Below are 23,537 nucleotides of genomic sequence, written 5' to 3'. Positions count from 1 at the left end.
CCAGCCCAGCCCAGCCGAGTCCAGCCCAGCCGCGCCCGCCCCTCGGGGCCGCCCCGCCCTCCCGCGGCTCCTCCGGCCGGCAGGCGGTGCTGTAGCGCAGGGCGGGGGAGGCGGCAATGGCGCTGCCCGCGGAGCTGTGGCCAGAGCTGCCGGCCGAGCGCCGCATCTTCTGCTCCGTGCTGCTCTTCTCCTGGGCCGTCTACCTCTGGGAGGCCTTCCTGGCTCACCGGCAGGTCGGCGGGGCTCCAGCGGGGACGGGCGCCGGCGGGCCAGGGCTGTGCCGGGCCCGGCCCGGCCCGGCCTCACGTGGAAGGGGGGCTGGGGCCGAGCGACGCGGGGCCTGTCGCCGGCCTGGGCAGGGCTCGGCCCTGTCCCGGGTACGGCCTCAGCGGGTGGCGGGGATGCTCACAGCGGTGGATTGTGTCAGTGCGGTGGGGGTCACTGGCGGCCCAGCATCCCCAGCAGCTCGATTCTCGTCCCCAGGACAGCTGAGAGAGCGAGAAGAGCAAAAATAAGGAAACGGGTGGTTTGAAGTAACGACAAGTGAAGGACAGAGCGGGGGGAACCCCGCAAGCGCTGCCGTTGCTCACCACTTCCAGGAGAAGGCGATGCCTGAGCGGCCTCCTAGTGATAGCCACCCTAGAAGGCACATCCCACCCCCCTTTTGTTATCGCAGAGTATATCATTATATAGCACGGAGTGTCCCTTCTGTCAGGTCTTGGCTGCCAGCAGGATCTCCACCCCCATCCTGCCCATGGGGCAGAGCAGGGTGAGCCCTGGCAGGTTCAGCAGCAGCCGCACACCAGGGTGTTCCCAGCGCCCAGAACGGGGGGCCCGCTGCAGAGGTCGGGGAGCGGTGCTGCCAGCTCCGGTGAGCCCTGTGATCGGGGACACTGCAGCCTGGTGCCCCGAGTACAGAGGGAGAATGTGTTTTGAAGTGACCGAGAGTACCCCTTTGAGAAGGGGTAAGTATACTGAAACAAGATAAGGCAGCAGAGGGAAAAGACTTTTATTCTTTAAAATTTTCAAGTGGCAAGTTCTGTACTGAGAATGAAATAGCACCTCGTTTGTGCAGCCATGCTGTAGATCTGTGTTCTGGTGAAGTCTTATCGTTTGCATTGGAGGATCTGGTGTTTGGTTTCAAATTCTGCTTAGTCGTTACTGTGGTGCAGTAAGTCACATCCTGTGGAAAAATCAGTTTGTGTGATCTGTATTTGAACTACTCTAAATAAGTTAATAAGCCAGCAACTCAATTCCTGGTTGTAACGTTAATAATTATGCTTCAGTTTTGTATTTGGAATTCGATAGAAAACAGGCATTTAGGAATATTTGTTACTTTGTGTGTTAGTTTGTTGTGGTTTTTTAAACTTTCCGTGGTGGCCCACTGGATCATATTAGGTGTTACTTTGAAATTTTGTCTCCTTAAAAATATTAGATTGTAGACTTTAGTTTCTTCAATTTTTCAGAGACGGGTATATAGAACAACAACTCATGTACCACAAGAACTGGGACAGATCATGGATTCAGAAACGTTTGAAAAATCTCGTCTCTATCAGCTGGACAAAAGTACTTTCAGCTTTTGGTCAGGTCTCTATTCAGAGGTTGAGGGCACTGTGAGTATCTTTCATATGATATTTTTCATGTACTTGAACTGTGAAACACTTTGGTTCTTAATGATCCCATGCAGCTGCACCATGGGCATTCTGGCATCTTATGGCACACACTGACATTTCTGTATTCCTTGTTTGTGGCTGTATTTGCCATATAAGAAATAATTATTCGGACAGCACATAATTTCTGCAGTGCTGAGTCATACTGCACAACTACAACATTACCCTACATTTTATTATTTTATTTGCAAAGACTGGCCATTATATTATATTATTATTTTAATATATTTATTATATTATGGTTTCCATTGCCAAATAATTAAGCAGCATGATAGCTATTTTAAATTGTTAAAATACAGACCTTTCCCTGTGTTTGGAAGGATGCAAGTAATATAAGAATTACACTGGGCAAGTAATGTTCACATATATGAAAAAACTAGAACCATTGAGTTAGAGCAAAGTATATATGTGATTTTCAAACACTCTTAGGAGTCTTAGAGACTTCTAACTTGCTGCTGAAATTACTCATCAGTAGCACAACTGGGTCAAAAAGGTCTTGAAGTGCTTGGTATTGCAAAGCAAAATTGAAGTGCGATCCTCTGTCATGATAAACTTAAGGAACCAAAAACGGCAGTCATAAAAGATAATGAAAATAAGATTGTAAAGTAGTCATGTAACTGTAGAATGATGATGACTTGTGGCACCTCTTAACTTTCACATTTCCTGATCTCCTTTTGCAGCCAAACCTGTACTTTTGTATGAACTTGTAAGGATGTTGTGTCAGTGCAGCCTGTTACTTTCTTTTTACTGGGATTTTATGCTGAGTAAAACTTGGAGCAATTCTTATGTGAGTTTGAAAAGCTTCTGTGTTTCTGAGCAACTTTAAAGGCAGTATTTCATTTGTAAATCAAAGCTGTTGTCTAACAGTGGTTGGGTGGGCAAGGTGAGGTGAGACCGCTTAGCAAATGCAATGAGTCAAAAGGTCCTGGGGCTTTATCTTGATTTCAAGAGCTCTAGCCAAAACAGGTTCCTTTGTTGTTTTTAAGGAAAATATACATGATTGGAATGCGGTTCTTTTTCCACTGAATTTAATGTCCTGCTATTCAAAGAGCCAAGTCAGCAGTCTGTGCTTATCTTCATCCAGGCCTATTGCTGTTATGGTCCTCCACAACGCTGTAGCCACAAAATTGAATTTGCCAGATGGACTGTTAGATGAATAAAGAACTGGCTGGATCACTGCATCCAAAGAGATAAAGCTCAGTTTCCAAGTGGAAACCAATGGTGGTGCTCGAGGGTTCATCCTAGGGTGAATGCTGTTTAATATCTTCAGTGGGCAGGTTTGCACTAACACCAAGGGCAGTGGGGAGCTGATGGGCAGGAGGGATGGTTGCTGTCCAGGATCACCTTGAGAGGCTGGAGGAGGGGGGTTGTACAAACATGGAGTTCAGCAAGGCCAAGTGCAAAGTGCTGCATGTGGGTCAGGGCGTTCCCCAGCACCAGCACAAACTGGAGGATGAGTGGATTGCGAGCAACCCTGTGCAGAGGGACTTCAGGGTCCTGGTGGATGAAAAATTGGACTTGAGCTGGCAACACGAAATTGCAGCCTAGAGAGCCAATTGTGTCCTGTGCTGATCCACAGCAGTGTGGGCAACAGGGTGATTCTGCCCCTCTGCTCCGCTCAGGTGAGATCCCAGCTGCAGTGCTGCCTCCAGCTCTGGGGTCTCCAGTGCCTGAAAGACACAGATCTGCCAGAGTGGGTCCAGAGGAGGCCACAGAAATGCTCAGAGGGCTGGAGTACCTCTCCTTTAAAGACAGGCTAAGAGAGTTGGGGTTGCTGGGAGCTGGTGGTAACCCACAGAAGGCTGGCTCCTTGATCATCAAAACTTTATGCCATTTATATATATTGGGAAACAAAGTGGAAGTTCATTGGCTACAAGTTACATAGTTCTTTTATTAGTATTCTACTTTCTGTTGGTTAAATTATTCTCATGCTAATTCTCAGTCTTTCTCTTCTTTTGAGTTGGTGGGTTTCTTGGGTCAGTGGTCCGTGAAGAAGCTGTGGCTGCCCCATCCCTGAAAGTGTTCAAGGCCAGGTTGGAGGGGGCTTGGAGCAACCTGGTCTAGTGGAAGGTGTCCCTGCCTACAGTAGGGGAGTTGGAATGAGGTCTCTTCCCACCCAAACCATTCTGTAATTGTGCCTGCCTATGTAGGAAAAGCACAGCTTTTGCTTTGTCTCCTGACCTTTTCTTTCTGTTCTGTCCCTGTTTCTGTAATAACAGGTCTACAATATTTTTGGCAGCTGATTGATTTGTCAAGGAAATTAGTGCATCCAGCTGTCTTCCACACCTGAGCCTCAAAATCCAGACTATGCTGGTGCTTTCTAAACAGCAGCCAAAGCCAGTTACTAAGTCAACAAGCATCTTAGTGTGTATGTTGTTCTACTGTTTCAGCTGTGATGGTGATAGACAGCTAGAAAATAGATGTGTCTCAAACTGCTGCTGCCATTATTGAACTGATTGTGTCATAGTGATGCTGATGTTCAAAAGCCAAGGAAAAAAACATGGAATTTGTGAGTTAAAGCCCCCAGCTAATTAATTGAACACTGACCTGAATAAGCAGTTTTCAGAACAGTTTTCAGCTCCCAGGTCCTGCCCGTAGGTCACAACAGCCCCAAGCAGTGCTCCAGGCTGGGGGCAGAGTCTGGAAAGCTGCCCTTTGGGAAAGGACCTGGGACTGCCTGTAGCCAGCAGCTGAACATGAGCTGATGTCCTTCTCCCACGACCGACTGGACCAGGCAAAATGGCCTTAACTTGTGACAGGAGAGGTTTAGATTGGATGTTATATTTCTTATACCGGATATTATATATATTGGGTATTGTATTTCTTCACTGAAAGGGTGGTCAAGCATTGGAACAGAGAACAAGAGGAAACAGCCTCAAGTTAAATCCCCTCCAGAGGAGGTTTATCTGGGATAAAAGATTTCTCCATGGAAGGGGTTTTCAAGCCCTGGCACAGTCTGCCCAGGGCAGAAGTGGAATCACTATCCCTGGAGGGATGTGTGAATGTGGGACTTGGGGACATGAGTTAGTGGTGGGCTTGGCAGTGCTGGGTAACAGCTGGACTCAATGTTCTTAGAGGGCTTTTCCATGGATAGCCCTCATGTGTAGGCTGTGTACAGCTTCTTCTCCTACATGTCTGTGATGGTGAATTGTTGCTCCTATCTGTGATCCTGAGCTGTGTCTTTCTGTTTCTCAGAATCTATCCTGGGATTATCACATTCCAGTTCAAGTGAGGTGGCCTTTGCTGTCTGGGTTTGCCACTTTCTCAGAGCTTAAACTGCATCCTTTATTGGCTTTTGGAACTGCCTGAACTTAAAAGAGGCTGTTGTGACCAAAGCTGATGAAACTGGATGTCATTTTTTGCAAGCTTTTGCCTTTAATAGGCTGAAGTATGATTCATTTACCCAGCAAGGTAACTGAAGGGGAGATGCTGTGTTAGAATTACCAGTAGTATGCTTTATTTCAGCCAGATATGCCAGGCTTGCATTATCACTGTTAAGATCAGAGGAAGACAAAAAACCTAATTATAAAACTTGTCTTATTCACCCTTAAAAGATCCTTATCATGCTGAAATTTCAGTAGATTAGGATGACAGTCTGTTTCACACTGTGTCTTTGGTATGTGGTTTTGTTTTCAAGATGATTCTCCTCTGTGGAGGAATTCCTTTTCTCTGGAAACTGTCTGGTCAGATCTCTGGTCATGCTGGATTTGGACAAGAATATGAGGTAAGCAGGCTTTATATTTCTGTGAGAACATTTGTTCCATGCTGCAGTAATAATTTTTATTTTGAAGTTGGCATTTAGTTAAAAGTGGGATTTAGCCACCCCATATTATGGTAAAAATATCAGATACTTTCTGGTGCACACAGTGATGGTGTAAGTCTGAAAACTGGTAACAGTATATGACTTCTAAATTAGCTTACTAATTAAAATAGCCTTGTATATTAAAAACCTACAAGTCTTGTAGCTACTTGAGTCAAACAATGTGGTGGGTCAGGCTTTTGGGTGCTCTTTATTTGGGTGTTGTCTTTTTACTAATCCTAGATTAGTAAAATCTTCCTCCACAGTAAAAGGGTAAGAAATTTGAGGTTACTGCTTATGTTGTCTTTGTGCTGTGGATGAGGCATGTATCCAAATTCATGTCCCAAATCCTTTGTAAGCTATTCCAGTGAGCAGTAATCTAATCATCACAAATTATGTCTGTGAATTTATCTAGCTTCATCTTCTAACCAGTTTCAGTTAAACCACTGACCTAAAATCCATTTTTAACACCCAGAATATTTATGTTACAGGTCAGTAAATACCAGGTGGATTTATTTGTTTGTTTGTTTGTTTTAGATTGTTCAGTCATTGATATTTCTGCTGCTTGCAACACTCTTCAGTGCCGTGACTGGTCTCCCATGGAGTTTATACAATACATTTGTCATAGAAGAGAAACATGGCTTCAATCAACAGGTATTGCAGAGAGCACTTGTACTGACCCAATGGCTTCAGGTTGGTTAGATGGACTGGTCTGTCCAGATGTGTACTGAAGATCATTGGTTTGAGGAACATTTCTTCTACTTGCACTGCATAAAAATCAGAGCAGTGACGGTTTGTGGCTGTTGCAGGAGTGCCCATGCTGCAGCACTTCTGTGAGCCTGTGCCTCTGAGTCTGTGTTCTGGGGGTGGGACAAAAAATGTTTCATATCTCACCCATTCAATTTTGGATGGACTATTCTTTGCCCTTCATATGCCCACCCTTAGAAGTCTGGATCACTGCTTGATAGGGTCACTCCTGATTTATGGACACTGACCAGGTGAAAGAAAACAGAGGATTACTTTCCTCCCCAATTTTTTTTTCACCTGCTGATTTCTTACATCAGCCTTTACTAAACTGTGTCAGTGTCAGTTTCTCATGAGATCAAATATTCTTTCTGGGAGAAGAACCTCAGTCTGGGACACATCATTAGCCATTTCATGCCAGAGCATAAGATATGCTTTCCGCTTTGGACCGAGCTGGTCTTGTCTACAGTACTTTCTGTTCTAAATCTCCTAGGAAGTTGTTGTTTGGTTGGTTTTGGTTTTTTTTTTTTTTTTTTGCAAGAGAATGAAATTTGAATAGGTAGCAGATGTGAGATAAATCTGTTTGGCTCATTTTGATATCAGTAGATATGCTCTGGCATTTGCCAGCTTCATCTTCCAGTCTCCATGGAGGCAGGATGATTGAGCAAGATAAGACCTAAAGAAGTTTCTAAACTCTTATATTCCTGGTAAATTGATAAATTGATGTTTCATATTCCTTTTTATAAACAACCAAGAAAAAAAGTGATAAAAAAGCTCTAAATGCAGTGATCCAGTTTGCACCCTTTAAAACAGAAATGTGTAGGTCCTGACACATCCAGTATTATTTTGGTCCACATCAATTATTTAGTGGCATACTGTTAAGTAGGGAAGCCCAACTATGAAAATTCCTACTGCAGAGTTTTGCTGTGTTCTCTGTGTGTATTCCCAGAAAACAACAAGGCTGATTTGGCCATGTGTCTGCCCCATCTCCGATATTTGGATACTGGGCCAAGGGCAGCTGCTGCTCCAGGCTTTGGGAAGCAAATCTGAAGATTTTTCTAATTATTCATAAACCTTGAACTCATGATAAACTCGCTTTTATACTCCATTTAGCACTCTAGTCTTGTAAAAAAATCTCGTGCTTCTAAAAACCCATGTGATAACTTTTTTCTCTTACCAGTGAGGAATTGGTCGTTTTCAGAATGAGGGTGTCCATGGCCATTCATGCCCTGGGTGGTTCTGAGGCACAGTCCTGGGGATCCCCTTCTCTTCTACAGACTCTGCAGTGAGCACACTGACAGGCTAGCATTTACTCCTAGCAAGGAAGGAAGGAATGTTCCCGTGTTTCCAGAGCATGAGTCAATCAATCTTTTCTTCAGGGGAAATATCTGTTTAATGTATTTGGATTGTTCTTTATCACTTAAGTTCTGCAATCCTCAAAGATTGTAAAGTCTGGCAAAGTCCTTGTTCTTGCTTCTGGCCTAGATTAGACATTCTTTTGACGTTCAGAATCCTTAAATACATCAAAAACCATCTCTCAGTCTTGTCTCTCATGTCAACCCTGAGTAGTTGCATCAGGCCCACACCTTGGTTGCTTCTCCTACCTTAGTGAGGAGTAAGTTCCATCTTGGTGCAGGATCTGCAAGCTCTTTATGTTCAGCACACAAAAGTCCAGAGACTGGCAGTAGAATTAGAGCCAGTCAGCAGAGTAGCTGATTGATGGAGAGCTTAACTTGATCAGGTCCTACCTCTGTGCAGAAGGAGAGGGCCAAATACAGCCCTTAACAGCTTGGGCTTCTTTTAAAAGTGCCTTGAGAGCCTGCAGAGTTCATGTGGTTTGTGTGCTCTAGGGAGGGTAAGCAGTATTCTGGGTGTATCTCTGAGCATTTTCTTCTTGGATAACACAGTCTGTGTGCTTCACTGTTGTCAGTGCAAGCACTGCCTGATCAAATGAGAAAAGGAAGACTTGGCACTGACCGTGGGGGTTAAGTGCTTGATCGAGCTACCTGCATGGCATCTTTTACAAGGGTTTGTTCACAGCAATGCTCCTCATGCTGAGAACTGAAGTCTCAGTCCAGGTCCAGTTCAGCCTGAGGTACCAGATGTCTTTCAAACAGTCAGATTTCCATCTCTCGTTTCAGACTGAAGGGCTGGTCCTTGGTGAAGAGCCAAATTCACACCTGGTACCAGCCCAGACTTGGGAATTCTAGCATTTCTAGCATTATTATTGACTGATCTTCAGATAGTCTCTTCTATAGGAGTGGCTGGCTGAAAATGAGGATTTTTCTCAAGGTCATATTTGCCTTAGGAAGCAGGAAATATGCTGGACAAAGATGAAAGACACCATGCAGTTTTCTAGTTCTACTCCTCCAAAGACTGTGGAGCTGGAAGTAAAGAAAGATTTAAAATTAAAATATGAGCTAAATGGGCTGTAGTTAACCTGTTTTGTTTGCAGACAAATACTTTAAAGTAGTACATGCTTTCAGTACAGCCTTGTTGGAAAGATCTTTACATATTAAGCCTGTAGAGTTAGATGTGTGTCTGCTCCTGTTGCAGAGTCACTAGATCAGATTCATTCAGGTAGAGGTCTTTGAAATTTCTATTGCTTCTGTTAAAGTTATGCTAATTTTAAAGCCCAAGACAGCTACTTGAGTAGTAACTCCATGTCAGTGGAAGCTTGGAGTAAAATGCCAAGTGTATTGCTGAAAATCTACAATAGGGTTTCTATGTATTTTCACTTAAGACAATTAGCATAGTGGTAACTGAAAGTTAAGACAAATGGAGGCAACTGTAAAGTAAAAGACAAAACATTTTACAGTAGCTGTGCTTTTTTGAGTATTTCTTATTGTCTAAGAATCCCTTGATGTCTGTGATATAGATTGGTAAAGAAAGTAAGGGACAGATAAGCTTAAATTTTTCTTTTCTCCTTTAATGAATGTGCAACATAAAATAAGGGTTTGGGTCAGACTAAGGAAGAAAGCATCTGCATGGGCTTGAGTCCATGTGCATGTAAGGAGCCACTAGCAGAGGAGTTGAAAATGTTCTTCCAGCTTTTCTGACTGACTCTCATTTCCTTACCACACTGGCTCCACTGTTTTCCCATTTGTCTTATCTGAAGGGATCAGTTTATTAACCACAGTGGCACATTAATATTTGCATTAACATATCACTGGTATTCTTTATCCTTTCTTTTCAGACGCTGGGATTTTTTTTTAAGGATGCTATCAAGAAGTTTGTTGTGACTCAGTGTATTCTGTTGCCAGTGACGTCTCTTCTGCTTTACATTATTAAAATAGGAGGAGACTACTTCTTCATCTATGCCTGGCTCTTCACCTTAGTTGTTTCCTTGGTGAGTATGAGAATATGTTTGGGTTTCCTCCAAACACCAGCTTACTTGCATGGCTCAGCATGCTGAGCACAACTGAAAGGAAATGGAGAAAAGTCTAAATCTCGTGTGAATTTTAGTGTCATCAAACATTAACAGAGTGTGTGTCTTGCTTTTTAGTTGTACTTGTTCAGAAATAACAGCTCATATTAATTGTCCACATTAATGTGATATATTTTAGCTCTTCAATACCGGAGTGTCTTCATCATTGAAAAAGGTTTAGGATAGGTAGTGGAAATACAGCACTATGTGGTGATGGATTTTTCCTTAAATATAGAAAGGACACAAGGATAACTGCTGGCAGTTAGGCAAGACAAAGCAGATCATACTTTGGTCTGTGGTGTTTGCATCAGGTGTTTCCCTGAGGCTCTTGCACACAGCCCTCAGTGTACTGCTTGGTATAGAGCTGCTTTGTACTGAATTGGAACTGATGTGTTTAGGGTTTTTATAATAGGATCTTTTTATATACGTCATAAGCAACTTTTTGCTGTTACTCTGAGCTCTGAAGGCTGAATTTTTTGTCTCTTTCAGCATAGTGCTCTACTGCCTTTTTGCTGAACATACAAACCATTGCTCACCCGAGGCAGACATTATACAAGTACTGTTGTATATAATCATTCATTTTTAGATTAGAAAAGCACCTTAACAAGTGAAAGAATTACTATGTTACAGTGATGTAATAAAGGCTGCCTTATTAGCCCAACAGTAAATATGGGCCAACCAAGCCCTGATTCTCATCTCAAGTTCACACTTCCAGGCTGGAGGGCACTATCAAGAAAATTTTCAGGAATACTTGGGTAGGAATTGTGATTCTTTTCTCTCTTAAGCTTCCCATTCATGACTCAAGGAGGTGTTGCTTTTTATTTTTCTTTTCTCCCTTTTTTTTTTTTCCTAGATTAAGATAATTTTTGAAGTTTTCTTGGACTTTCAATTTGTAAGATTCCTCTCTAAAGCAGAGGTTTTGAATGGCCACATCTGTACAGAAACGTGATTGTAATGCTACATGGGAGGCCACTGCAGTTAACACAGGAAAATCTGATTTCCCACTTGCACATCTTATAGTTGTACTGACTTTCTCAGATATGGGAACATAAAAGGAGTTGTGGCTCAGTTTAAATCATGACTGCAAAGGCTTTTCATAATCCTGTTTTTGTGGGATACAGATCTCATTATCTAAATTGCATTTTTTGCCTAGTAGTAGTTTTGCTTCACTGACGCCTGATGTGTAAGTGAGGTAAAACCTCTGTGGGTCAGCAGATTTCTATGTGGCCATAACTGTCACAGTGCTGGCACCAGCATGTGTTCTGAGGAGCTTGGTGACAACAGTGTAATAGCAGAAGTGCCTCATTTAGGTGGTAGGTTCAGCTTTGAGTTCTTTCAAGATTTTGTTTCTTGACTTAATTATTTAGTGTTTCGATTGATCTGTTGTGCTGGCTCCTGCTTTCTCCAGTCCAGGTGCCCTTATGCTCTGACATCTTCCCTTTTTTTGTCACTGAACATATTCTGAAAAATCAGTGTTAGGTGTCAAAAATGCCAGGTCATGTGTATTGAAATGACTGTTACAGAAAGATTTGTCCAGGCAACAGTTCTCAAAGAACTGTTCTTTTTCTTGCAAGCTTTGATCAGCAGCATGCTCTTAAATCCTATCTCAGCATTTGAGTTACTTCTCTGTTAATTTGCAGTCCATACTTGCAGATTTTCCAGTGAAGCCTTATTATTTGCAAAATTGGATATTAGTTCTTTATGTGATATCCAGTTCATATGTTAAATATTTAGTCTTTAAGGCTTTAAAGACTGGCTTTTTCATATAAGGATTAAGTTGAAATTTTAAAATAAGTTGTGGTTTCAGAATGAAAGGTACAGGATTTTCTGAAATGGCCTGCCCTCATTTGTACACAGAAAGATTTTTTTCTTTAACCTCCTTTATACCTGTCATTGAGTGTATTTATTCTTGCCATCTTTTCTTTAAAATACAGATGGTAAAAAGTGTTATACGAATGCCCTTTTGTAGCCTTTATTGAGCAGGTTTACTAGAAAGAAAAGGTGTAGGTGAGTAGTACCAAGCACTAAATTTCAAGGTGAGAACCAGAACATACTCAGCTGATGCCATATTTCTTTCTCTCCCTTTCATATCACAAATTAGTATTTTATTTTTGATCTGCCTGCACCTTCCCCTTGAGCTGTCAGTGTAGATTTTGTCCTGAGGTATTACAGATACTTCAGAACCTGATAAAATAGGGGTCGGCCTATCTTTTACACAACAAAGCTAGAAAACAAAATGTCTTGGGAGAGTTACAATCTTCCTGGACTAGAAGAATATGTAGCAAGACCTAGTGGCCCACTCTTCTCCCAGGCCCTCAGCCCTGGCTGTCCATGCTGCTGTCCCTTCAGTCCATGGATTAAGTGCATGCCCAGACAACTGGTGCTCTCAGGCTTGCCACCTCACTGCAGCTTTATAGGGTTTCAGGCCTTAATGTGTTGGTTTGAACAGCCTTTGACATGCAAAATCACCCTAAGAGGTGTTAGGTTTACCCTTTAGAGTTCAGTTTAGGGAAAAATTCCAGCTCCAAGATTCTGTAATCAGAGTTAGAGTTGCATCCTTCTACCAGTCTGCTGATATCAAGGCATTACACAAAGATCTGAGATGAAAAACTTTAAAATTAGTCCCTACATGCTATATGGTCTGAGACTGGTCTGGACTAAAGAGCTGAATTCTGCTCTATGAAATACCCTCCTGCGCTTGCTGCAAAATATCTGCAGAAGTTTAAGCCCTTAACAGTTACAGTAATAAAAATAACTTGTTTTCTAGTGGCTCTTCATATTGATATCCTCACATGCTCTGACTTTGCAGAAGTCACTTTCCCTGGTTTTTGATTTCATTGAACTTTTTCAACAGTGTACACACTGTCAAAAGTCCAGGTAGTTGTTTTCAGTGAAATAAAACATGAAGATAACTTCAAAGTTAATGTTGATGTCCATTTGCTTCTCATATCTTATTCCTTTTTTTGCTAACCAGAATTTAAACTTTTAAAATAAATAAATACAGATCACTTTGTGAAGGTCCAGAGTATGAGGAAAGGAAGTTCAGCTTTCCTTCCCAACACAGTGTTATTCTAGTTCTGGCTTGCTCAGCTAAGCTGCAGCTGATGCCAGTTTGAAGAGATGCAGGTGCACTGTGGTGATTTGGTATTTTGGGGATCAAGGTTGTTAATCACTGTGGACCCAGAGACATCAGGCAATTCCTTGGCCCTGCAGACAGCTGGGAGGAGGGAAAGAAAATGGGCACATGAAATGTCTTATGTCTCTTTGGACTGTGTCTTTGCAAGTTAGCAGGAGTTGGAAGAAGTGAGGCTGTCTCCTGGATCCTTCAGCTCCGCGACTCAGTATGAAACACTTGGGAGCTTTCTAGGATTGGTGAATTGTGTGGAGTGACAGCCTGTCACCTATGATCCCCCTGCTCCCAACTGCCCAGTGGCCTTGCCTTCTGCACTATTCCCACCAGTTCTGCTGAGGTTTGTAGGTGGTTTGTGCACCTGCCCCAGCATCTGCTGCTGAGCTGCAGAACTGCAGACCTGCCACCAGGAGAAGCAGTCCATAGAGACCCTGGCCATAGATCCTACTTCATACAGGACTCTGCTTTATCAAGTGTTTTCTTTCTGAAATTGTGCCCTCTTTTTGTACTTAGGCTCCACCTTTAATACTAAACACACGTTTCCTTGCCCCATTCTTAATATCTGCATGTGTTTGCAGGTGCTTGTTACAATCTATGCAGACTATATTGCACCTTTGTTTGATAAATTCATTCCACTTCCGGAGGGAGAGCTCAAGCAACAAATTGAAACAATGGCAAAGAGCATTGACTTCCCATTGACTAAGGTGTATGTTGTTGAAGGTGAGATTTTCTTGGGTTTTTTGAATAAAAAGACTTTATAATTTTGAGTTTGTGGGTTTTTTAGTTTTGAGTGTGAATGCTGTAGTAGGACAGTTGCTTGCACTGTTCAGATACTGCGGTACTTGTCAACGTCTGTAGCATTTTCCTGGGTTTTGGCCTGATGTCAGAAAAGTGAAGCTGAATGTACAGCCTGAACTCAGCTTCTGTTTGGAAGCATTAACCTGGCTCTTGTAGAATGGAAGTATGTGGCTCAGTCAGGAATGGAAGCAGGAAAGTAGTCAAGATTACAATTTTGGAACTGTAAAACAAAGGGAAGACCTTTTTTTCCTAGTCTCAGTTTAGTATTAATTGTCTCAAAGTCCTTGGTGAAAGAGTTGAAAAAGTCTTGAAAGTCAAAAATGCCTATTTCTTCCAAAATTGTTCACAGGTATGGTTTCTTATGGTGTGGCTGGATAGACTTACACCTCCAACTTGAGACTAATTTTTTTCAGTTTCTAGTACTGAATTTCTCGTCTTTTTTTCTTAGGTTGAGGAGTATGGAATGTGCCAGCTGCCATGTCACTTCCTCTCCGCTTCCATGTTCACAGAGCATTTTACTATCTGACATTTCCAGTATTACTCATTTTGCTCCTATCTGAACTTGATTTCAGGGGTTTTCCAAATTTTATTTTGGTTTTGTGTTCCACCTGTGAGGCTCAGAGGTGTTTTTTTCTGAGTTGGTGAAGCCAGTATGAGATGGCATAAAGAGCTAAAATGGTAGCATTTTGTAGTCAGAGAGGCCAGTGAGGGCTTTATCTCCCCAGGAAGCTGTGATGTTCTAAACTCTGGGCTTATCAAATCCTGCCAGTGCTCTGCCTCAGTGCCATTGGGATCTGCTGATACACTTAGGGCACAGGAAACTCTTCTCTTTTCAGGCAAAGTTGAAGCTTTTCAAGGTTGAGAGTCAGTGCAGAGGTTTTCTCAAATGTACTGCTGGTTGTATCCCAGCTTTTAGCCGTGGTGAAAGTCCTGTGAGCCAGTTGTTACTGCAGCCCCGGTGCAGTGTGCTGCATTGGCTTCTCCACCATGTCTGCTTTAGTGGCAGGGAGGCTGCTGAAACTCCAACCCCCCCCAGGTTTTTTTGGGAAGCATCCTTAAGAGCGACAAGCCGGAATCATTCCTTTCTGACATGGGGGACTAGATTTGTGAACATCTTTTTGCCAGTGTTTTTCTGAACTTAGTCTTGGCTCTTCACACTCCAGAATTGACTTCTTAGTAGCATGTCCAACCAAGTCCTGTAATTTCAGGGTTCATTCTTTAAGAGGCAGATTACAAAGGTTCCTTCTCTACCAACACTTAGTGGAAAATGAAGTTTTTTATGACATGCAGATGAAAGGAAGCATTGCTACCCTGGAGTTGTTCTGATTTCTTCACTGAGAAGGGACTGGATACTAAGGGTTCATACTCTGACCAGTCCCTTCCTCTGTCAATCTGTCTTGGTTTGGTGCTGAAGGTAATCATGACTATCCCACAGCTTGGCTTCTAATGGAACAGTGGATTTTCTTTTTCTAAGGGATTTATGCAGCTCATACATTTATAGTGAGCGTTGAAGGCAAATGCCTTCAACTTGACTTATCTTTTGCTGCAAAAAAGCCCCACCTCTGCTCTCACAGAGACATCTTTCAGTCCTGATGTTGCAACAGCTTCTGTCCATAGTCAAAAAAAGCTTTTTAATCAACTGAAACCGTCCACATTCCATGGAAAGAGATGAGATTCTTGGCCTCAGGTGTATTGATGGTAGAAACAGTCCTTGATTGCGCTGATCTAGCTGAAGGTAGCTGTAAAAAATGTCCTATTTTAAACAAAAATAATAATGTTACCTGTAATTTATCTCTTCATCTTTTCCTTATTTGTTTCTTGTAAAATCTTCATCTTTATCTGTTTCCAATCTTTGCTGGCACATTCTAAATTATTCAGCAGAGGTTCTTTGCCAGGAGGCAACGTCAATGCAGAAAGCTCTTTCCAGTCTAAATCTGAAATTGCAATAGAATTTGCTTTTATTCTTGGACATTAGATCTTCATGACTGCTTTACAGTTTTAGTGCTTTTTATGTTACATTTCTCTATTGGAGTCGTCATTACTTAGATTTTAAAATATGCTTCTGTCTGCAAACTGATTTGCCTGAGTTTGTGTACTGTTCATCTGGGGACTTTGGGAATTCCTTTAGAGGGGTCTGGTCTGTGTCGTGCTGCTCAGGCTTTGGTGCAGGGGATTATTCAGATCATGATCTTTAATGTAAATTTTCCCCATCAGGTTCTAAGCGTTCTTCTCATAGCAATGCTTATTTCTATGGATTCTTCAAGAATAAACGGATAGTGCTCTTTGACACCCTCTTGGAAGACTATTCTGCATTGAACAAAGAGCCAGCAGAAGGAGAAGATGGTGAGAATGAAGAAACAAAGTCTAAAACCAAAGTGAGTTTGTTTTTCATCTTGTTATTTACATAAACTTCTTGGTGAGATACTCCCTTGTGCTTTCTAACGTATTTTAAAGGTTCTGAGTGGGTTGCTAAAACCCAAACCCTAATGATTTCAACACCAAAGTATTCCTGGTTTGCTAATTGGAATTTCTGGGGCTGTTGGAGCACCAAGGGACACGAAAAATCCACAGGGGCTTTAGCAAAACATGTAAAACTAGACCTTCCATATAATTGTTTGAATAAAGGACCTGTTCAGGGTTTTCGTTTGTGTTCCTTCTCTTGGAACTGCCACACCAAAGCTTCCTTTTGCAGAAAAGGCTTTTGATTCTCAGTGTGTCATTTGTGTGCTTTTTACTGCACACAAAATTTTTGGTGCAGGAGGAACACACGTGAGCATACAAAGACAGATTCCACATGTGCATCTTGTCCCACCACCCTGGTCAAGAAGGGGTTGGTGGCCTGGCATTGGCCTCTCCATCAGGAGCCTGCTCTAACAGCTGGTGGTGGACTCAGGAGACAATGGGGGTGGTTAAAGCTGATGGAATACTTTCTGAAGAACCTGAAGGAGTAATTCTGAGAAAAACAAATGGCTTGTGCAGCTAAGGTTTGGCCAGTGTCTAGATTGTTGCTCAGACCAACTTCTGTTTCTTGACACCCTGTTGGTGGTGGAATTGTCCTTGTCTGCGATTTGGTTTAGTAAAAACTGCAGAAATGGGTGATTTCTGCCTCACCTGATCTAGTTATAATGACTCATTTGTTCCATTTCAATAGGTTCTTCAGCCCTTGTGCTTGTTTTTGACTTACTGATGTACCTGTGAAGGTGCAGGTGTCCTTCCTAATGGTGGCTTTAAGGCATTTCAAAGGTTTTTTTGACGATGGCAGGGATGTTGTCATTCCTTTTTAAAGGAACAGTGGTGCCTTGGGAGGAAGGCTACATATTGAGTGTTGAAGGAATTAGGGAGAGGGCTTTGCTCTCAATTCTCTCTGGAAGTCTGCAGCTCTGAATGCCTGCCTCCATTGTAATGCTTTTCTTGAGTAAAGAAACAGGATGAAATCAAGGGATGGTGGGAGAGAGTTTGGAAGGCAAATCTTCCAGAGTTCTTCCAGGTTTTCATCAGCATGTCTGCATACATAGAAATAAGAGAACACTGCCTCATGGTAGAAATCTTCTTGAACTTAAAAGGTTATATTTTTGTAAGTATCTTCATGAAAAAGACTCAATAAGAAATTCTATGTGTGTATCTGCTATTAGAAGGGAATGGCCTGACCTAGGGACACTTAAGTGATCAAGTAAGAAATTTATTCAGTTGTGTTCAGTCATAGCTGATATTACTTCTGCTTTGTTATTCCCTCAGAGTAAGAAACAAGGATGTAAAAATGAAGAAGTTCTAGCTGTACTTGGTCATGAATTAGGTCACTGGAAACTAGGTCACACTGTCAAAAATATTATCATCAGCCAGGTAAGTTATTTGTGTTAAACTGGGGTGTTTTCTGGAGTATGTTGTAATTATTACTGTTTCCAAATGTCTACTTGCTTCCAGATTTGTAAGTGTACATTCAGTTGATATGGTCTGTGACAGAAAGTTGGTCTGTTGCTCTACAGTAAATATGCACTCACCTTTCTGTCCCCTCTTTGCTTCATGTGGTTGGTAGGAAGCTTGTCAGAAAGCATGTCTGCTGCCATTTGAATGCATCTGTGCAGCCTTCTGAAGTTGTGTTGTGGTTTAGGAATGGTACTCCCCAGTTTAGTGCCCCCACCGACACCTTCCAAACCACACACAGCTCCCTGTCACACCCCTGTTTTTCCTCTCCTCCTTCCCGCTGCTGGATTGCAGAGGAGAATTGGGGGCACAAAAGGCAAAGATCACAGGTTAAGATAAGAACAATTTATTGAAAACAGCAATGAGATAAGAACAGGAATAGTATCAGCAACAATACTAATGACAGAGGGTACAAGAAAAGAAAGCATTCACACAGAAGAAAAACCCAAAACAGTAATAGACAATACTGGGTGGCTCCCTTTCCAAAATCTCTTGACTGGAAGGAACACCTTCTCCCCTTTCCCCCATCTCCAGTGGCAGTGATGTGAGGTGATAGAGAATAACCTCTGGGTCCTGGCCGGGCCCCCTCCTGGCTACTATAAAAATTAACCCTTTCCTGGGTGATACCGGGACAAGCTGGGACACATTTTCTTTGCTGTGTAGCACTTGTCTGTTTGAATCTTAGGGCCTTCTCTGAAGGTCTGTTTCCATCCCTGTGCTAGGGATAGGCTTAGATGAATATTGACTCCAGGCCTGAGGTTTTTTAGGTCTTTACCTCTGAGAAAGCTTTACAGAATGTGTCTGAGAGCTTCTGTCAGCCTCATTCCTTGTAGAGCTGAGAAGGAATGTGATTGAGGATTAGGAAATCTGACACAGGAGGGTATTCTTACTTACTTATATTGTATTCTCACACTTTGTGCATTAATTATTGATAAATAACTTTATTGTGCCATTCTTGGTGCTTGCCCAAATGGAGGTGAATAATGAAGTAATCTCTGTAGAGATATGTAATTGCTTTGGTGTAAATCTGTGTTGTTCCAGGTATCACTCACCCTGGTTTTCTCCAAGTTCTCAGCCTTTTCTGTTTTGTTTCTCTTAGCTGCCCTCCAAGCACCTTCTGTAATTCCATCATGTCTTTCCTGACATGCTTGCACCATTCCAGGAATGCTGTTCTGTTCTTTTTCTAAGATTATTCACAAGTTTCTCAGGCTATAAATATCACAATTAAACTCCTGCTTAAGAAAATCTCTCTGTTTCCACATTGGCATTTTCTTACCTGTGCAGCTGAACACTTCAGTGAGGCTCTTCTTGCTCTCTTTAAGGCAATTACCTTCCAACTTCTGACATCAGCACTAATCTCTGCTAACAGCTGCTACAGTAATTTTGTCGCTTTCCTAACTCATGTAATTTGTCTTTGGATCCACTTTCTAGACACTACTATTTTGCTGTAATTGGTGGACTTTATCCTCACTTTCAGAAATTTTTCACAAATTCTTCTGCCATGTCTTATGCTTTTTCTGTATTGTTTGCTGGCTGTCACAGTCACCCATCTTTTCTGTTCCCTATGTTTCAATAACAAAAAGTATTCTAGCACCTTTCACATTACTGTAAAAAGACCAGCCACTTGGATAGATTGAAAAGGTACAGACCACCCTCTCTGGAGAACTGGGTAAGGCTTGGTCCTGCCTTTTGGCTCTGAAAAGCCAGTGCTTGTACCCGGGGCTGCATGGCTTAGATGGAAGCATAGATTGTTTCCACCAAAAGAAGTACAGCACAGCACAGACACATTTTGTTTGCCTTCAAACTTTTTAGAACCTATGCTTAATTCCAAGGCGATGGGTTCTATCTTCTACTCCCTCCTCAATTTCTTCTTACCTTTTCATCTTCCTTCATTACTTAGCCTATTTTTTTGCTCACTGACTGAAAATAATGGTTCTTTATTGCATGCATTTTCAGAAAGCAGGTAAAGACCAGCTGTTTTTCCTCTTTGTACATTAGTTCAAAAGTCATTTACAGTGGCATTCCTATGCAAATCTGGAATGTGATATTATGTAGACTCGTCTTAATCAAGAATGTTGTTTCCTTTCTCTAGATGAATTCCTTCCTCTGCTTCTTCTTGTTTGCTGTGCTAATTGGCCGAAAAGAACTCTTTACTGCATTTGGTTTCTATGACACCCAGCCTACCCTGATAGGCTTGATGATTATTTTCCAGTTCATTTTTTCACCTTACAATGAGGTAAATTGTTTTCAAGACGTAGACGCTGAAGTATCATCCTATTTAAATAATGATTTTGTTTTGACTGGGGAAGTTTGAAGCTTCTAGGGGCCATATTGGGTGTCTTATTTTAAGAATCAGGGTTAGTGCTGCATGTTGAGTAAGATCCCAGTTTTAGATGTGGCTTGGATAAACCTTAGTGAGATCATTCTAATGCCACAGTGATGTGTGGGATGTGGGAAGGTAGATATAGTAGTATTTACTGTAAGAAATTTGCAGATAGCTGAATTTTAAGATAATTTTTAATACATTTCTCTCCACAGGTTCTCTCATTTTGTTTGACTGTATTAAGCCGACGGTTTGAGTTTCAAGCAGATGCATTTGCCAAGGAACTTGGGAAGGCTAAAGACCTATATTCTGCTTTGATCAAGCTAAACAAAGATAATTTAGGATTCCCTGTTTCTGACTGGATCTTTTCAATGTGGCATTACTCCCACCCACCCCTTTTAGAAAGACTTCAGGCCTTGAAAGATGCAAAGCAAGAGTGACAGGAATCATTGCTGGTTCAGAGACAGTGCTTCCATCTCAGAAGCAAAGTTCAGAGCTGCTTTTTAATTTTTTTTAAAAAATTGATAATGCCAATTAAGTGCACCGTTATCAACAGCACCACAGATCTGAGAATCCTGAACAGGTAGTAAATTATAAATTACTTCTTTTTAACAAAAACAAAACTGTGGAACTTAGTTTAGAAACAGTACCGGGTGAAGACCTTTCCCTCCCCCCCCCCGTGACTTTTATTCCAAGTATAGACTTTTAAAGGGAGGAAAACAAGTGTAGACTTCAAAGCACCTTTTTCTTCAGTTTGTCTATGCCTTGAACATTGTTTTTGATCCTTTTTCCATTCTCTGCATTCTGTACCCTCTTCACAGTGAAGAGGCTTTGGGTGACAATGATATCTGTACTCACCAGTCAGTGTGTTGTGTTTTAAAAAGCTGAATGCAACTGCAGGCCTTTCTCCTGGATTCATGTCTGTCATAATGAAAAATGCTACATAATAAAACCTTTCTCTGAAGTGTGGGAAGAAGGATGAATTACAATTGAGGAAATGTACCATGGCTTCCTTAAAAATGAGCATTAGTTGGTATTTAGTAGCATTATAGTGTGATTAGGCTGCTCCTCTTCCCCACTGGGCTGCTGGGGGTGTGGATGTTACAGGAAATCAGAATGGCATGCACATGTTAGAGAAAGATGCTAATTCTCTCTTGTTCTCTCTTTTGCTTGGAAATGGGATGGTTAACAGCTTTCCCACACCTCAGGTCCTCCATTTCTCTTGTTCTTTGCCTAGATTTTTTGTGTATATGGAAGTGTCCAGCTGCTCAGCCAGTGTATCAGAGCCAAGCTTTCATTCTGAGAGGGTTTGTCATCCACTCCATGGAGGGTTTTCCATTAATATGAATCCAGTTCCAACAGCAGTGCCAGAATACTTGTTCTTTGTCGTTGTTCTTATGTATAAAAATTGTTCTTATATTTATAAAAAGCCCAGGAAACAATTTGCCCACATCAGTTAGTGAAGAATGAAGTGAGTAATTGTGGAAATGGCTTGACTTTCCTAATGAAAGATGCAATTAAATTTACTTTTGTTGAAAAAAAGATAGAAGTTAAATATAAGTTTGCATGTGCATACAAATGTTTTGGACCAGCCTGAACGCTCATACTTCATGTAAAAATTAGTTTTTCTATCTGCAGTAAATTAAGAAGTTTTGCTCAGCTCTCTACAAAGAGAGAGGTCATGAAAGCAAATTGCCATTGTTTCAGATGTCATAGTATTCTTAGATCCTTTATTGTTAGCTTTGTTTCCTTTCCTGATCGTGAGGAAAAATACCTTATAAGATGATGGGCATGATGATGTCTTAGATGCAACAAGATGTTGCTGCAAAGTCCTTTGTATGCCTTATTCTAATTGTGTTTATACCCCAGCAAATGCAGAGCTAAACTGTAGATATGGATTTAGGATTTGGCTTTACAAATATGGAGAGCCTATATTTGTCATGTTAACTGCATTTAATAAACGGCCCTCAAAAATAAAAGGATTAACTTGAACCTGTCAATTCAGAAGAATAAATGTGCCAGGTGTTGAATGAGATGAGATGCTGGCTGGTCTAAAGCTATGGAAAATATGTTAAATGTGCTCTGAGAAAACCATTCGGCTCATCCATTAGGTAAAAATTATACACAAAAATTAATTTTGTGGTTATTTCAGAAATTTGGCTAAACACAAACAAAAGGGAGACTAAAGTGGGAAGGTGAAGGAAATGCTAGTATCTATGGAAGCATGAAATACTTGGCTTACAGGCAAAGATAGCATTCCTACAGCAATTGCCTGTTACTTCCTTTTCTTCCCTGTCACTATTTGGAGTAGATCTCTGCAGTTCTTGTAGCTTGTAGATTTCATATCTACCTCCTGAACAAGAGTTCCATTCTGCTCCAGTCACCTCTCAGCTCTGGAATTGTCAGTGTGTGCTGCTGACCTGCCTTCTCACATTCCTGCTGGGCAGACATCTGGAACACATCATCTACACCTTGCAGACCTACAGCCTCCAGTTGCTTCCTGTCTTCCTGAGAATGGTTGAAATCACCCCTGAGTCTTCTTGTGCAGCTTCTGCCTTCCAGGTACCTCAATACTCCTATAGTGTCTACACAGCCATGTGATCAGCCAGTACAAACCAGCTTCATGACAAGGTAGGTCTGCTTGGACCAGCCATCAGTCCTTCCAAGGGATGATCAGTTTTAAGGAGAGAGGCAAGAAAATTACCTGTTATCTTTAGCAAATACTGTTCAAATACTTGAGACAAGGGAACCCAGAACAGAACATCTCTGGCAGTCCTCTCCTCAAAGGCATCTGTGGGCACTGATCAGCAGTGTCCTGCCCAAAGGTTGGAGAGCCAGTTTCCCATTCCCTGCCTCGCCAGCTTTTTCTGCTTGTTTAAGGTAGAAACTTGAGAGAGGACATGGTTAGGAAAATTCCCAGACCTTGGAAGGTGACAGGAAGACTAAAATTTTAATGCTTTGTGGATGTGAAGCTTGGTATGTCTTGGCAATGTGTGCTGGCAGCCCAGAAACCCCCTGTGTTCTGGGCTGATCTCCAGCAGCCTAGGCAGCAGGGCAAGGGAGGGAATTCTGCCTCTCTGCTCTGCTCAGGTGAGACCTCACGTGCAGTGCTGCTTCCAGCGCTTGGGTCCCCCAGTATAAGACATGGACCTTCTGGAATGAGTCCAGGGCTGTTCCAAGGGCTGGAGCCCCTCTGCTCTGCAGCTAGGCTGGGAGAGCTGGGGGTGTTCAACCTGGTGAAAAGGCGGCTCCGGAGAGACCTTAGAGCCCCTTCCAGTGCTTAAAGGGGCTCCAGGAGAGCTGGAGAGGAACTGGGGATAAGGGCCTGGTGTGACAGGACAAGGGGGAATGGCTTTAAGCTGAAGGAAGGTAGATTTTGATCAGATATTAGGAAGAAATTCTTTAGTGGGGCTCAACTGGCACAGGTTTCCCAGCGAAGCTGTGGCTGCCCCATCCCTTAAAGTGTTCAAGGCCAGACTGGATGGTGGTTGGAGCAACCTGGTCTAGTGGAAGGTGTCCCTGCCCATGCTCCAAGATGAGCTTCCCTTTTGATCCGAATCAGTCTGTGATTCAGTGACGAAATAGCCTCCATGTGTTCACACAGGGCTGCTGTGTCCGCAGGGCTGCTTGCTGCTCTCGGCTGCCGGGAGGTCCTGCTGCTGTGCGCAAGCTGGGGGGCGGTGGGGGAGCCGCGTGTGCGGGGCGGGGCGGGGCGGTGTGGGCGG

The 23,537-nt window shown here is 42.4% G+C and overlaps 1 protein-coding gene across 3 annotated transcripts; it reads left to right on the top strand.

Annotated features, from left to right (window-relative positions):
• The first annotated feature begins 99 nt into the window (after window positions 1–99).
• Window positions 100–21,792, top strand: ZMPSTE24 (zinc metallopeptidase STE24). 3 transcript variants are annotated; one of them, XM_027892180.1, is made up of 10 exons: window positions 100–233; window positions 1,467–1,613; window positions 5,308–5,394; window positions 6,007–6,123; window positions 9,410–9,562; window positions 13,349–13,490; window positions 15,783–15,943; window positions 17,304–17,408; window positions 19,582–19,725; window positions 20,028–21,792. In XM_027892180.1, exons 1-10 carry the CDS (start codon window positions 117–119, stop codon window positions 20,250–20,252), a joined length of 1,398 nt encoding a protein of 465 aa, XP_027747981.1. In that variant the 5' UTR covers window positions 100–116; the 3' UTR covers window positions 20,253–21,792. The 3 variants fall into 3 exon arrangements, with proteins under 3 accessions (XP_027747981.1, XP_027747980.1, XP_027747982.1); XM_027892179.1 differs by having other exon boundaries at window positions 6,007–6,162; XM_027892181.1 differs by lacking the exon at window positions 100–233 and adding an exon at window positions 878–965 and having other exon boundaries at window positions 6,007–6,162.
• Window positions 21,793–23,537: the final 1,745 nt, after the last annotated feature.

Source organism: Empidonax traillii, unplaced genomic scaffold (genome assembly GCF_003031625.1).
Source record: "Empidonax traillii isolate 1590-97213 ecotype Southwest subspecies unplaced genomic scaffold, ASM303162v1 scaffold341:size590984, whole genome shotgun sequence".
Taxonomy (NCBI): domain Eukaryota; kingdom Metazoa; phylum Chordata; class Aves; order Passeriformes; family Tyrannidae; genus Empidonax; species Empidonax traillii.
Note: the sequence above shows the minus strand (reverse complement) of the source record. Positions and strands in the feature narration are given on the sequence as shown.